The sequence below is a fragment of the Mustela nivalis genome (assembly GCF_964662115.1).
Source record: "Mustela nivalis genome assembly, chromosome: 2".
Classification (NCBI taxonomy): domain Eukaryota; kingdom Metazoa; phylum Chordata; class Mammalia; order Carnivora; family Mustelidae; genus Mustela; species Mustela nivalis.
Genome location: NC_139021.1, coordinates 115,110,899 through 115,125,220, shown reverse-complemented (window position 1 = coordinate 115,125,220; position 14,322 = coordinate 115,110,899). Strand labels below are relative to the sequence as shown.

At 40.0% G+C, this 14,322-nt stretch overlaps 1 protein-coding gene across 2 annotated transcripts in view; it reads right to left on the bottom strand.

Annotated features, from left to right (window-relative positions):
• Positions 1–14,322, bottom strand: part of PRKG1 (protein kinase cGMP-dependent 1) — a 1,242,412-nt gene that overhangs the window by 768,564 nt on the left and 459,526 nt on the right. For both annotated transcript variants that reach the window (XM_082721092.1, XM_082721091.1), the window contains exon 3: positions 12,072–12,185. In XM_082721092.1, the coding sequence (XP_082577218.1) occupies positions 12,072–12,185 (114 nt within the window). The remainder of the gene's footprint in view (positions 1–12,071; positions 12,186–14,322) is intronic.

Below are 14,322 nucleotides of genomic sequence, written 5' to 3'. Positions count from 1 at the left end.
GGGAACAACCTGGTTGAGATGCCCCAGCTTAAAACTGAAGATGGGCCAAGTCAACCAGCATATTATAGATCAACACACCTGTAAAAAGACCCCAACCTCTCACACTCCCTGCTATTCTGGTGTAATTAGCTCTGTTAACAAAGGGCATGCGTAACAGCTTCTGATTCACAGTGTCCATGAGTGTGAAGTATTACTATTCCCGTTCCTGTTATCAAGTTGCATGGACCAAAAAGAACGGCACATCAAGAGCAGAGAAGAAACCACTTTTTAATAGCAAACATCCAAAAGGAAAACACCGGGAAACAAGGACTCGAATAAAGGGCACAATCCTGTTACCACACAGCTGAAAAGCTCAAAGAGAAAATGAAAACAAAATCCAACCACCTGGACCCACCTGACCTTAAGAAGGACAGAACCCTACAGCGATTATCAACACATAATCAACTTTCAGAAATGACCGTGTTCACTGGAAAGTGCAGTGAGATCTTTCCTTTTCAAACACCCAGGGAAGGGAAAGAAGAAAGTGCAAAACATTCAGAAAGTATTCTTTCCGGGTAGGGGGTGATAAAAAGATTTTTTACAAATCTTTTTATAGGTGGGCGCCTGGGTGGCTCAGTGTTGGTTAAAGCCTCTGCCTTTGGCTCAGGTCGTGATCTCGGGGTCCTGGGACTGAGTCCCGCATCAGGCTCTCTGCTCAGTGGGGAGACTGCTTCCCCCTCTCTCTGCCTGCCTCTTTGCCTACTTGTGATCTCTCTCTCTCTCAAATAAATAAAAACCTTAAAAAAAAGTCTTTATAGGTACTTATTTTCTAACCATTGTTATGATCAAAAAATATTTAAAAAAATTTTAAGGCATGTTCAATTAATTCAAGGGCATAATGGGGGGAAAAATCAATACAGAAAAAGAGACCTCCTGGTTTTATAATTATTTACTATTGTTTTTGGCTGAGCCATTCTGGTTGAAAACCAGTAAGCGTAAGTAGGAGATTAAGAGAATCAGTAAATAAAAGACCAGAGCTCTCATTCAGTATTTTCTTCTCCTGCCTTTTCAAACCTTTGACTCTTCAAGTGTCCTGATCTGTCTTTAAAAGGTCTCCAAGCCCCTACACTTCCCTTCCACGTTTATTTATCGAAAACCTAATGACATACAAAGGGAGCTAATTCTTGACATCTCATGTGTCTCCCAAACTCAGATTTGAGCTTCAGAAGATGTTTCCCATTTCAGAAACTCTGTATATCTCGATCATCTTAGAACTTCCCAGAATACATTTTGTGTTGCACATAGTTTGGGCCATATTGCATTAGAGAGTCCTTCCTTTTTTTTGTTTTCGGCAGCCCATTCCGCTTCATGTTATGCTCAAGCTTCATGGAAAACAGGGTTGGATGCATGCCAGTGGTAAATTCCATGTAACCTGCTAGATTTCTGCCTTAAAGTACTAAATGACAGTGAAAGGCAGTAAATAGGAGTAATTTCTACAACTCAGGACAACTAACTTTAGGGAAACCAAGAATTGCTAAATTCAGATACAGATGAAAGGCCAAGGTTTAGGCGGGGGAAATAAGGAGCTTGAATCTGTCAGGGTGTGCGGGGAAGGTGGGGGTGGGGCAAGACGAAGGATTTCAATCATTCTTGTAACTGTGGCCACCAACAGCATCTTTATCCAGAAAGAACACGGTACATAGAGAAAAGATTCATGTTCTCTCCGGAGGCATTCAAAGGGGACAAACTAATGGGACACCAGAAGTCTTGAAGTTTTAGGCTACACCTTAAGATAAAAACTCCAGGTGTCATTTGTCTGAAATATTACTTTGGAAGATAATTGACATTTTAAAGGCATGTCCAATAGTTAGATATCTACTGTTCATTTGTCCGAGACCTTGATGCTCTAGGTGCCCACTCGGGGCTGTGCTCACATACCAGAAACACACCCATTTCTCATGGTCATCTTGAGAAGTCAGCCCAGGAGGGAGGGAGGGAGGACAAGTTGGCTCAGACGACACAGATACTCTTTGCTTTTGCACCGTACAAAGGCTTGCCCCTAAAAGAAGAGCGATCTCCTCACAGCCCCAACATCCCTATCTGTGTTAGGGTTTCGTGGACCACTTCATTCAAAGTGGACATCTGCACAACTTTTCTGGGTAATGGCAATGGTGAAAGGATATAATCAGTCACCCCTCTCCATCCCAGTGCAGCAGCTGCTGCCCACAGGTCCTGTCCCTGCCCTTTAATAAAACCACCTTTTTTTGCACCAAAGATGTCTCAAGAGTTCTATCTTGGCCATCGGCTCCAGACCTCACCAACATTCCAAAACTGTATCATAAGTACATGGAGATATGAAGATAGTTTATCAAGAACTACCACTACTTAGGTATGCAAAAGGCCCTTGGAATTAACTAGAGCTGTGTTATCTGAACTCCCCATCTCCCAAAAAATCTTTATAAATGCTGAACCCAGGGATAAGAGTAAGAACCTGGAAGAGTAAGGGGGTACTAGACAGGGTGCCTGGAGACTGTTCCCCCATCTGTAATCAGCAAAACCTATTCATTTAAACTCCGTACACAAAAGCACTCAATGTGATTTTGCTTTAGAAGGAAAACAAAAAAAGAATTCAGCCATGAAGATAGTTTGCACAATCCTGTTGGATCCCGTTCAGAAAACTTACAGACAACAATGCTTTCAAGTCAATAAAAAGTTGCCTTATTACAAGTGGGAGGAATTATGAGGGCATCAAGTACATCCTGTCAGAGGACTATCCTTGAGGGAAAACAAGGCGTAAAGAACGCTTAGCTTCAGAAGACACCATCAGGCTTCCTAAGCCTCTACCTTTCCCAGCCCTCTCCTCCCTGCCTTTCTGAGCAGCGGGCACTAATTTCTAGGATCTACTGCTACCTTCACAATAAAAACTCAGTTCCTTCAGACCCGGGCAGAAATGAGCAACCCACACACCAGACCTCAGAAATGTACGTGTCTTAGTTCCAAGCAACTCCCCACGTCTTCCTCATCTTCTAATTATGAGACGTTAAGAGATCAGTAACCACCTAGCACTGCTGAGCCTTTCACCGTAAATTTGATCAGTGACCACCTTCACGGACTATTCAGGACCTTCTCCGCTCTTGGTCCAATGGATTAGATGTAACCCAACAAGGAAATACACTCTACTTATTCAGATATCTCCAAACCCCTTATTCTTTAAAAACGCCCATCAAGGGGCGCCTGGGTGGCTCAGTGTTGGTTAAAGCCTCTGCCTTTGGCTCGGGTCGTGATCTCGGGGTCCTGGGACTGAGTCCCGCATCAGGCTCTCTGCTCAGCGGGGTGCCTGCTTCCCCCTCTCTCTCTCTCTGCCTGCCTCTCTGTCTACTTGTGATTTCTGTCTGTCAAATAAATAAATAAAATCTTAAAAAAAAAAAAAACGCCCATCTACGTTTGTTTTCACCTAATCCAAACTACATTCATGACTTCAAGAAAGAACAACAAAAAATCAAAAGAAACTCTTTTTTTGTTGTTTTCCTACCAACATCTTAGCCTTCAGATTCAATAAATCCAGAAGCCGTTCTTATGAACAACACAGCCCAGCACTCCATGATTTTTTAAATTTTTCCTTGCCTCTCAGCTTGCTCTTCTTTTAATTTTACTTCTCACTATTCTTCAAAAGAATATGTTAATATTGGCGCAATGCTGGTAGTCTTCTACTAATGTTGTGTTTCGCTCTTCAAAAGAAAAACACAACCTAAATATCTTAAGTATCTTTTAAATATCTCTGCATGGCAGCAATAAAATAATGAGGGGGGAAAAAAAAACCCTAGAATGATGCCCAGAATAATAGTAATTATTATAGTGTCTGTCATTTTTCTTCCTAATACTTCAGTGTTGGCAATTCAATGCAGGGAAGAGTGTGTTGTTTGAAGGTTAATATAAATTAAGCACCTGCAGGGTGTAGATCAGCGGCCCCTGCTTGCATGATTACTTAGAAACGTAGCCAGTCAACAAAAAGCTTCCCGAAAGAAGAGAGGGATGTTAAGATCAACCAGGAAATTGTGAGACTGTTTTTCCTCTAGGGAAATCAAGAGTAAATGTGTTTTTCACAACTCCTGTTCTTTCTTTTCATAGATTTGTTACGTAAAAGAAAAATAAAATGAGAAAATCCTTTATTAAATGTTTTTCAATTGCTGTTTAAATTTTTGCAATTCTTACTTTAAAGAAATTCACAGACTGATATATTCCATAAAAGAGACATGTGACTACTTAGTGATGTCTTAAATGTTGTACAGGTTCATCACATGAGACACTCAAATATTTTACACTACAAAAACTACATCCCACAGCTGGTTCAGATTGTTTGTTATGGGTCTCTAAGGCTTTAAGCCTATGACCCTCTCTTCATTATATCACAGGATTCATCCTTTTGTAACAGATGTACTGAATGTGGGTCCATATGTTCCAGTTTAAAAAATTTAAAACCCCACAATTATAACATGCTGCGACATTTTTTTTGTGGAAATAAAGCCTGAAGCTTTAGTTCAGTGGAAATAGTCCTGTGGATGCGTTTGTGTTTAAACACTATGGGAGGGACGCCTGGGTGGCTCAGTCATTAAGCGGCTGCCTTCAGCTCAGGTCATGATCCCGGGGTCCTGGGATCGAGTCCCACATGGGGCTCAGCGGGGAGCCTGCTTCTCCCTCTCCCTGCTGCTCCCCCTGCTTGTGCTCTCTGACAAATAAATTAATAAGTAAAATCTTTTAAAAAAATGTAAAAGCTTATGACAGGAGCAGAGCAAAGCTGTGTCATAGTCACACACCTCCATCTAAGCACACAACTACCGGACGCTTAAACCCAGTTGCTTCAGCAATGAACTGGGGGCAACACCACACCACAGCCAGAGGCGCGGAGCTGAAAGCATCACCCACAGCCTTCAAAGGTTCTCTGCTTTCACTTGTTGCTCCTTTTAAGTACCTATCATAATTTACGGATAGGAATGTTTCCTTTCAAAAATAATAGTAATTATATAACATATAGTACTGACCTACATTACTACTGTGTTTTCTAATTACCTCTTAGCAAATTCTTGAGTAAATTAAGGCACAGTATCCCAAAACATAAATAACCTTTACATCCTGTGAGACCTTTTCTTTTTTCTTTTCTCTTTTTGACTACATCAGTTGCATTTATTTATTTTTTAACATAAGCTCTATGCCCAACGTGGGACTTGAGCTCATGACCCTGAACTCATCATGCTCTATTAACTGAGCCAGCCAGGCACCCCTGGTGGGAACTTTTTATGATGCATTCCTTTGCAGAAAATTCTGTAAGAGTAAAGAAGCTACTTAAAAAATAAAAAAATAAAAAATAAAAGGTTAAAAAACAGGGGTACCTGGGTGGCTCAGGGGGTTAAAGCCTCTGCCTTCAGCTCAGGTCATGATCTCAGGGTCCTAGGATTGAGTCCCGAGTCGGGCTCTCTGCTCAACAGGGAGCCTGCTTCCCCCTCTCTCTCTGCCTGCCTCTCTGCCTACTTGTGATCTTTCTCTCTGTCAAATACATAAAAAGATTTTTAAAAAAAAGTAAAAAATAAATCAGGCTTCCTTGCCCATCCTTACATTTACTATTAAATTATCTGGAACCTTAAAAAATAATATCCCATCAGTTAAAGCCTGACTATTCTCTTGATGTAGAGAATTAATTAATTAATTAAAGGAGAGAGGGAGCATAAGCTTACTAGCTTATTAGCTTACTAGCCATGAGAAGGAATTAAGTCGTATTGCCCTCCTTTGATGAGAGGTATTCCCTTTCTCCCCCCAAAAACAAGGCCAACAAATGCCTATCAACTGAGCCTCATCAATACTGAACTCAATCATTTTTTGGAGGCAGATAAATATAAATCAAATAAATTCCAATTACAACAATTCCCATTAGGACCAGAGAAAAATTCAACCTATAAAAGAAAAACATTGTAGGGGCACCTGGGCAGGCTCAGCCCTCAGAGCATGCAACTCTTTATCTCAGAGTTGTAAATTTGGGACCCCCCTGTTGGGTGAAGAAGTTACTTAAGAATAAAACCTTAAGGGGCACCTGGGTGGCTCAGTGGATTAAAGCCTCTGCCTTCCGCTCAGGTCATGATCTCAGGGTCCTGGGATGGAGCCCCACCCCACATGGGGTTCTCTGCTCAGCAGGGAGCCTACTTCCCTGTCTCTCTGCCTACTTGTGATCTCTGTCTGTCAAACAAACACACAAACAAAAGAATAAAACCTTAAAAACAACAAAAAAAAGTGTAGTTTACTGTTTTCCTCTTCTCTGAAATTCACTTTTATTTCACTTACTATAGAAAGGAGATGAAATAGCTTTTGTATATGTGTTTGTTAGTCTGTTATGCGGCATCATGGTTTCCTAGTGAATTGATTCCTTTAATAAAGAAATGTATTTTCCAGGGATTACATAACTGGATTTAAGTTACTAATTCCACAGTATTCTCTAATAGACAAATGTGATAAGAACATTTTACTAAAAGGAATATTGTCTAACTCACCAAACAACGGTGCCTATTTCCCCAGGATGGGGACAGACACTGTTTCGTTGTCCAGGATGACAACTCCCAGGCTGTTTTTCTGGATTGTTCTTCTGTAATTGGGGTCCAATTTCTAGTCATCATCAACCTGAATTTACTTTGTTTCTCCTTTCCTTTCAGAATTCTTGGGAGAAGGCATGTGTTAGACTAGGAGAATGCAAAGCTTGCATCTTTTTAATTGGCCTCGAATGCAGAATGGAGACATTCTTATTAGCCTGCTTATCTCCTGCACTTTCCGTGCTGTGGCACAGGGAAAGTGACAGTCCCTGGTCTGTGCTGCTCATTAAAGCCCCAGGTAATAACCGCATATAGAACAAACGTTGGTACAGGCAGATTTCCACTAGTGAATGTAACTTCATCATAAACGATGCTTTATGGAAATAAACAATGATACTTCTTCAAACATGTCTAACTGCTTACAGCTTCATTCTATTGCTGTCATACTTAAAGTTCATAGACACTAGAAGAGCTTGATCTAGAACTCCTTTTTATTAATAAAATAGGCATTGTTTCTTCTGTGCCTTCATTGATAAAAGGTACTGTTTTCATTCGAATAATTACTTCTAGAGGACACAGGTATTTGAGCAAGAAATGTGACTTAAATCTTTAAATTTCTTTTCCCCATTCTTTAGTGGTTTTTGTTTTGTGTTTTCTTTTTTGGACCACTGACAGATTCTTCTCAATCAAGTTCAGTAACAGGTTTGAAACAAAGCGACGCAGGAATGTACAAGCCATTTTATCGCATAGACTCAGATTTATTTTAAAAATCCAAAAATAAACTGATAAATCCAAACCTTAGATCTTTGTTCTTAAAATAACTATAACAGACTGAAATATCTTAATTAGTCAACTTTCCCCCATACAAATATCCTAGGAAAGCTTAGGTAAACTTGAAAGTATTAAAAAGTGAAGGCAGAAAGATATTTTTAGCAGATGTTACTGAAGTCATCACTTTCCTGCAGAATGGACTTCTCGTAAAATGTTTAGGCTCTTTTATGTTAGAATGCGAGTATTTGGGGCGCCTGGGTGGCTCAGTGGGTTAAGCCGCTGCCTTCGGCTCAGGTCATGATCTCAGGATCCTGGGATCGAGTCCCACATGGGGCTTTCTGCTCAGCAGGGAGCCTGCTTCCCGCTCTCTCTCTCTCTGCCAGTCTCTCTACCTACCTGTGATCTCTCTCTGTCAAATAAATAAATAAAATCTTTAAAAAAAAAAAAGAATGCGAGTATCTGAGGAATGTTGAAATACTTACTATAAATAATCTAAGAAAAATAATTATTTAGATATTTTGCTCAACTCAGTTCATTAAGGTCTCACACCACCCCTCTCACCAGACAAATTTTGCAGATAATTTTCTATCATTTCAACTCAATGCTGGTATTGAGAGGTTTTCCTACAAAGGAAAGGTCTGGGTTTTATTAGAGTCTATTTGAATGAAACTGTTTGAAGAACACACCACTTAAGGTTGGGAAATTTGTGATCTAGACACTCAAAGTAGGAGGAACAGACGTCAATTTCGTATCTTCAAGCAAAAATACCCCCAATTCATGTACAACTGTAGTTGGGAGCAAAGAGGCATAGAAATCAACCTCAAAAAAAAAAAAAAAAAAAAAAAGGAAAAAGAAAAATCCCTATGTAGTTGTGAGACCTGTTTGTGGGGAATTCAGGTAAAACGAGACGACAGCATAAATGTCCTTGCAAACTCACATGCCAGGCATGGGTCACTGGATTCCTCACTCATCGTGAGGCAAATGCCTTTCCATTCTCTTTTTAGGTTTCCAGCAACTTCAATGTTTCTGTGTGTGTGTGTGTGTGTGTGTGATTTTAAGAGCCCTGGGCATAGACGCAGTAAGCTGATGCTGCCCTCGCTGTGAAGCTAGTGAACACTGGAACCTCCACCAGAAACGACCTTTTAGGAAGAGAGGACAGTAGCATGCTTCCGATTCAGTATGGGAGTTGAGGAAGCAAGAGTTCTTACTGGATGGATCAGAAGTCCCTACCCTTTGTGGGGCTTCAAAACGGATAGTAAAACTCTTTCGGCTACGCAATCCCAAAACATTTAGATAAAATGTGAAATTCAAACACTCGTGGAGACGTTGTTTGGTGTTGTGGAAATCAGATATATTTTTTTCCTCCCTGTGGCATCTGGAGGGTATGTGATGGGCTGGGCCATCCAAGTGGCCATGTTCAAAGACAGCCCAAGGAAACTTGCAGGTGTTTAGAAGAACCTCAAGACATTTGTGACACTTGGTTCCCACAAAATGTCACTTTTATGTATTTAGATATATTCATTCCTCTAAGGGGAAAAAAAAATCAATGGTGCTGTTTTATAAGATAAAAATAGATTCTGAATATAGATTTCCTACACCATTGTATGAGGTTTTCTTTCGAGTCATTATGGTTTCAATTTTAAAATAGTTATTCTTGGTGCTATCGGTTCGCTTTCCCAGTGTTGCCATCATAATCAGTGGTATATATTCATTTACTTCCAGAGGAATGCCAGCTGATCCCTCCCAGATGAAAAAGCGAAGGACTTGTTTCAAACGACTATGGAGACTCTTTCTGTCGAAGCATTATGAACAAGTGTCTCCTATTTCACATCATCGATCAATCTGTAACTTTAACAAGAAAACAACTTTTTTAATACCCTAAGTTAAAAAAAAAAAAAAAATCCCACAGGTAATAGAATCAGCTTTGCTAGCAGGAAGTCACTGAGATTTATTTATTCATGGCCCGATACAATTTCAGAAAAAGTGCTCTTTTGAACACGAAATGACTCATATACATTGAGGAGCTCTTGAATGTCACCCAGGATTTAGTTACCACTTTGAGATTAAAAATGCATTAAAATGCTCCGCGGCTTTCAGGCTGATGAGGGGGAAAGAAAGGAGAGAGGGATGATGAAATAAAGTAGATAATGTTGAGAGAAAGAGGGTCACAACCTATGTAAGTGAAAAGAAAGAGGCAGGACACACAAGCCATCCAGTAGGACGGGCAGTCTCCTAGGACTTAGACTATTACACCCAAGTGGCTGAATCCATTTCACAAGTTACTCTAAACGGTCATGACTGGCGAAATGACAGTTAAGAAATGGACAAGAGTCGACAAAATCCTGAATCCTGAGAAATGACTGGATATAAAAAGCCAAATAAGGACATTTTGAAATAGCACACATAATGAGTAAGATAGCACGGCGGGGGGTGGGGGGCGGCGCGTGGCGGGAGTGTATTATATTCTGTAGTCATTTGGTACAAGCAGCATTCCTAATGGAATCTAATCAGAATTATGCAGTGATCAGCTGGAAAGTTTAATTTAAACATAAATTTAAAGCGGTACTTAAGGATCATGGTCACAGATGTAATCTCCCTGGATAGTGTAGGAGACAGGACAAAAGGTCCTGAATAAGAAATAATCCATTATTCACACCTTATAGTTCTTTACAAGACATTCAGAGTATCTTGGTAATAGATATTACTCCCTACTCCTGCAGAAACCTCTGAGCATCTATAAATGCAAAGATGGGTCTGCACTCCATCAAGCTTAGGTTCTTTTCTCAATACAGCCTCCACATCTTAAGTAGGTACTCTGAACACACACACACACACACACACACACGCGCACACACACACACACACACACTCGTGCACAGGCGCCTTTTCTGTGTCTTTGTTAAGAACACGCTCCATTACTCATTTTCCTTGACGTAGATGTTCTGACGTCCCCCAAATGGTTAGGATTATAATTTGCATTCAACACCTACTTCCGTCTCACTGAATGAGATCCAAAGTGTGCGTTTAAATTTATCAAACATGAGTCCGATAGCTACAGCAGATGAGCACCATTTTATATGAACCTAATAAATTTCACAAAGCAAAGCAATCAGCTCATAAAAAAAAAATCTTTGCTGCAATATTCATTAAAATATTTCTTTAATAATTCGAAGCTTCAACAGATGAAGCACATGTTATTACCAACTGTTGACCTTTCTGGAATCATGGTTTTTCATTAGGATTAAATGAGCAGTATACAAGGCTGAAATATTTTAAAATATGCACAATTCACTATTTGCAATTCTGAGAAAGCCTGTTTTAATCAAGATGTGTTATTCTGGCCTTCTGACCTACAAGGAATGTATTTCTCAGAAAAATGCAGCCTGATCGCATAATCTGTTTCACTTAATAGTGTCACGATTATTCTTTCTCTTACTGAAGGCACTTTTTACGGGAGTTCAAGTTGTGGCAGCTTCTGTTACGCTTCACGGGGCTTCGTTCTTCTTTGAGCTGTGTAATTAAGTGATCACATAAAATAAAAACCAGGTGGGGCCGGTCATTCAAAAGAGTTTTGTGCTTTCAAAGATCAAGACTCAAATGTCAAGTAGAACTCATCCTAGAGGTGCCCCAACAGCAACTGAGGTCCCAGGGACTGACTTCAATGAGTAAAAAGGCGATTCACTAACAAGGCACAAAGGACAACTTCTGGGATGCTGGCTGGCCACGTGTTTACAACCCAAGGTTCAGGGTCATATTGGTATCCAAAGGCCACACTTCGGAGAAAAAGAACCCCGATATACAAAACATTCAAAGGCATCCAGCTAAAACTAATTGATAACCTGTCATTTCTGCCAAAAGGAATTTTTTTTTTTAAATAACAAAACCTAATCAAAATGATTTGTGATTGCCATCATCTACAGGATTATGGGTCAGAAGATCATTTCCCAACATGAAATACAGCTGCCGAAAGATGCAACGGACCTTCCACTGTTGGCTTTTGCATTCAGCTCTGTTTGTTACATGCTCATTCCCCCGCCAGAGTCAGGAAGGAGTACTTAAAACAACCACTTCCCCACCCCGCAAGGATTGCAGCTGTTTCTACTGAGTAATAAAAGTTGCTGGAGAAATCATATATACACATACATGTAAAATTAGGGAAACAAGCTGCTTTATTGCCCCGATTTAAAATAAGCTCAATCAGTAGAAAAGAAAAATACTATAATATACAGCTTGATGAACAGCTGAAGACAAGAATATCCTCCGACACGATTTTAGAATTCAGGCTGTATCTCGCTCAATGATGTTTGAATGAGATGAAGGACATTTCTCCTTTAAATTTTTTCTAAACCACTGAATGAACACATGGAATTTATGGGAGAATGTAACCCAGAATAGACAGATTTGTATAACTTCCTTAAGTATTAGCATGAGACTTTAAAGGCAGAAAAGGGAAGGTCTCCGCCGCTATTCCGTTTATAAAGTTGTAACATATTGCAAATCATCATCGATAAGAAGTCTAAGTTAAAAGAACAACTTCCGTGAGTCAGTGATAAAATTTAAGTTCTGCAGAACAGATTGTTAACCCTCCCTGACAAGGGCAAACCAATGTATCAACCACAGCGCACGGTAAGAATTAAAATATCGATTCACGAAATCACGAAGATGAGATCCAGAGGCATGGTGATCAGTATCTCAAAGGTCCAAGGCAAAAGATATCAAAGTATTGGCAAAATAAGAAAACAGTCTTACTTTTGACGGTCGCTGTCCGGGTACAGTTGTAAAGAATCGCCAGCTCGCCGAACACCTTCCCTGGACCCATGGTGCAGAGCTTCACACCTTCTTTCGTAACCTCAACCTTACCATCTAAAATGAAGAGACAACACCATTGTAAATGTCTGCCATGCTTCATTTCACTTGTTGCATTTTCAATATGCAATGAAACTCTCTTTAACCCTCTTTAAAACTGCGAAGCAATTATCAAGGAAGACCAAGCCATCATCCAGATGCTAGGCAAAAAATGGCAATAAATCACGTGAGTTCAGAAGTCCCATCTCTCTTTAAATTAATCACCAATAAGGGATGCCTGGGTAGCTCAGTCAGTTGGGCGTCTGCCTCCAGCTGGGGTCATGATCCCAGGGTCCAGGAATCGAGCCCTGAATCAGGCTTCCTGCTCAGTGGGGAGTCTGCTTCTCCCTCTCCCTCAGCCTGCTGCTCCCCCTGCTTATGCCTATGCCCCCTCTGTCAAATAAATGAATAAAATCTTAAAAAAAAAAAAAACACCGATAAGATCTGAAGACTGAAAGAGAGCCTCAGGAAAAGGCAAAAAGGTAAACATGTAAACATGTGTTTGTACAAATATGATATAAGAAAACTATGGTGATTCCCATTTTAATGTTATTTTGAATCTGAGAGAAAGCTTGAGTAAGTGGGCAGTTTTTCTACCGCACACTTCATATGTGGAAATTCTCATTTGGGTAAAGCACAGCTATTACAGGAAAGGAGATTACTTGGACCCTTGGGCACTGCCTAATTGCAGCTCATGGTATCTTTTATTTTTAAGCATCTTATCTGACTTGGGCACGACTGTTTTATCTGCTTCCCAGTCCCACAACACTGGCCATAAGGAAAAATAAACTAGGAGGGTTGTGGGAGAAAGAGACATTAGGACCCTTTACGTTCCACAAAAGGCTTGGAAAACGAAATTCTAAGGAAGGAAAGAGCCAAGGACACAACCGCGTTACAGTTTGTTGCCTAGGAGGAAGGCAAATGCTACGCATGATGGAAATAAAAAATAGGTTTTTAAAAAAGGTACAGGTATATAACTAGAAATTCCCTTACCTCACACAATGGGGGGTAGGGTGGGAAATAAATGGGCAACACAATCTATTCTAGACTAATAGCCCCCTCCCCACTTCTACTATTCTTCCAAGTTACTTATCCACATCTATGGTAGAACCTTCTGGTGGGCTTTAGCTAGTGAATGAATGAAAAAAGCTAATGTTACCAGGCTCTCTCCAAACTTCAGAACTACATGCATCGACTTCATAATTGTTCTTGTATCTACCTGTTTCCTGTAATATTTAACTTTTTAGAGTTTGGGCTTTAAATATACTCCCACTTAAAAAAAAAAAAAACTAACTAAAATCAACCTAGTTTGAACTAAGCAATAACATCTGTAAAATAACAGGGTCAATGTGCTAATTTCTTCAAATACCTATTGAGATAAACAATATCAAAAACATTTGGGAAAAGTGTAATCCATGTCCCAGTCATGTGAGATCAACCCTTCAGAGAATATTGTTCTTTTGACCCTGAAAACAAAACATTTCATGTAAATGCTATCAGTGGAGAGAGAATCCTGCAGTAATTAGGACAAAATTTCACATAGATCTATTCACTCCTCTTGAACTGTGTGTGTGTGTGTGTGTGTGTGTGTGTGTGTGTGTGTGTGTACCTCCTCTTGGTATAAGGAAGTTACTCAGGAATGAACAAATACGACAATTCTACAAGTTTGGAATACTTTCCTAGGCATGTTTGGCCACTCAAAATTTGGTCTAGCTCTGTCATGCTCTATTTCTTGACTGCAGAAAACCAAACTCTTTCTCATGGTAGCTACATCAATACCAGCACAGTAAATCCATATTTTCATAAGCCACAGATGTTCCCCTCCCTTCCGAGGGTAAGCCTGTTCCCTTACAAATTTCATCTGCTACTTGAGAATGAGAAACAGGCTCAGAACTTAATGTAGTTAGGTTTCTAAGTCATTAGAAGTCAGACCAGGAGTTAAATTCTGGTTTTCTTATCTGTTCCTTATGAGTCTTGTGACCTTGGGCGAGTTATTTATATCTTTAAGCCTTGGTTTCTTCATTAATAAAATAGATGAAAGAAAAGCACATATCTTCTCAGGTGGTTGATAAAATGAAATGATTAAAACAGGGTCAATGCTGAGCGTGATCCCTGGCTTACAACAAATGGTCAATGAATACCAGCTCTTATTACT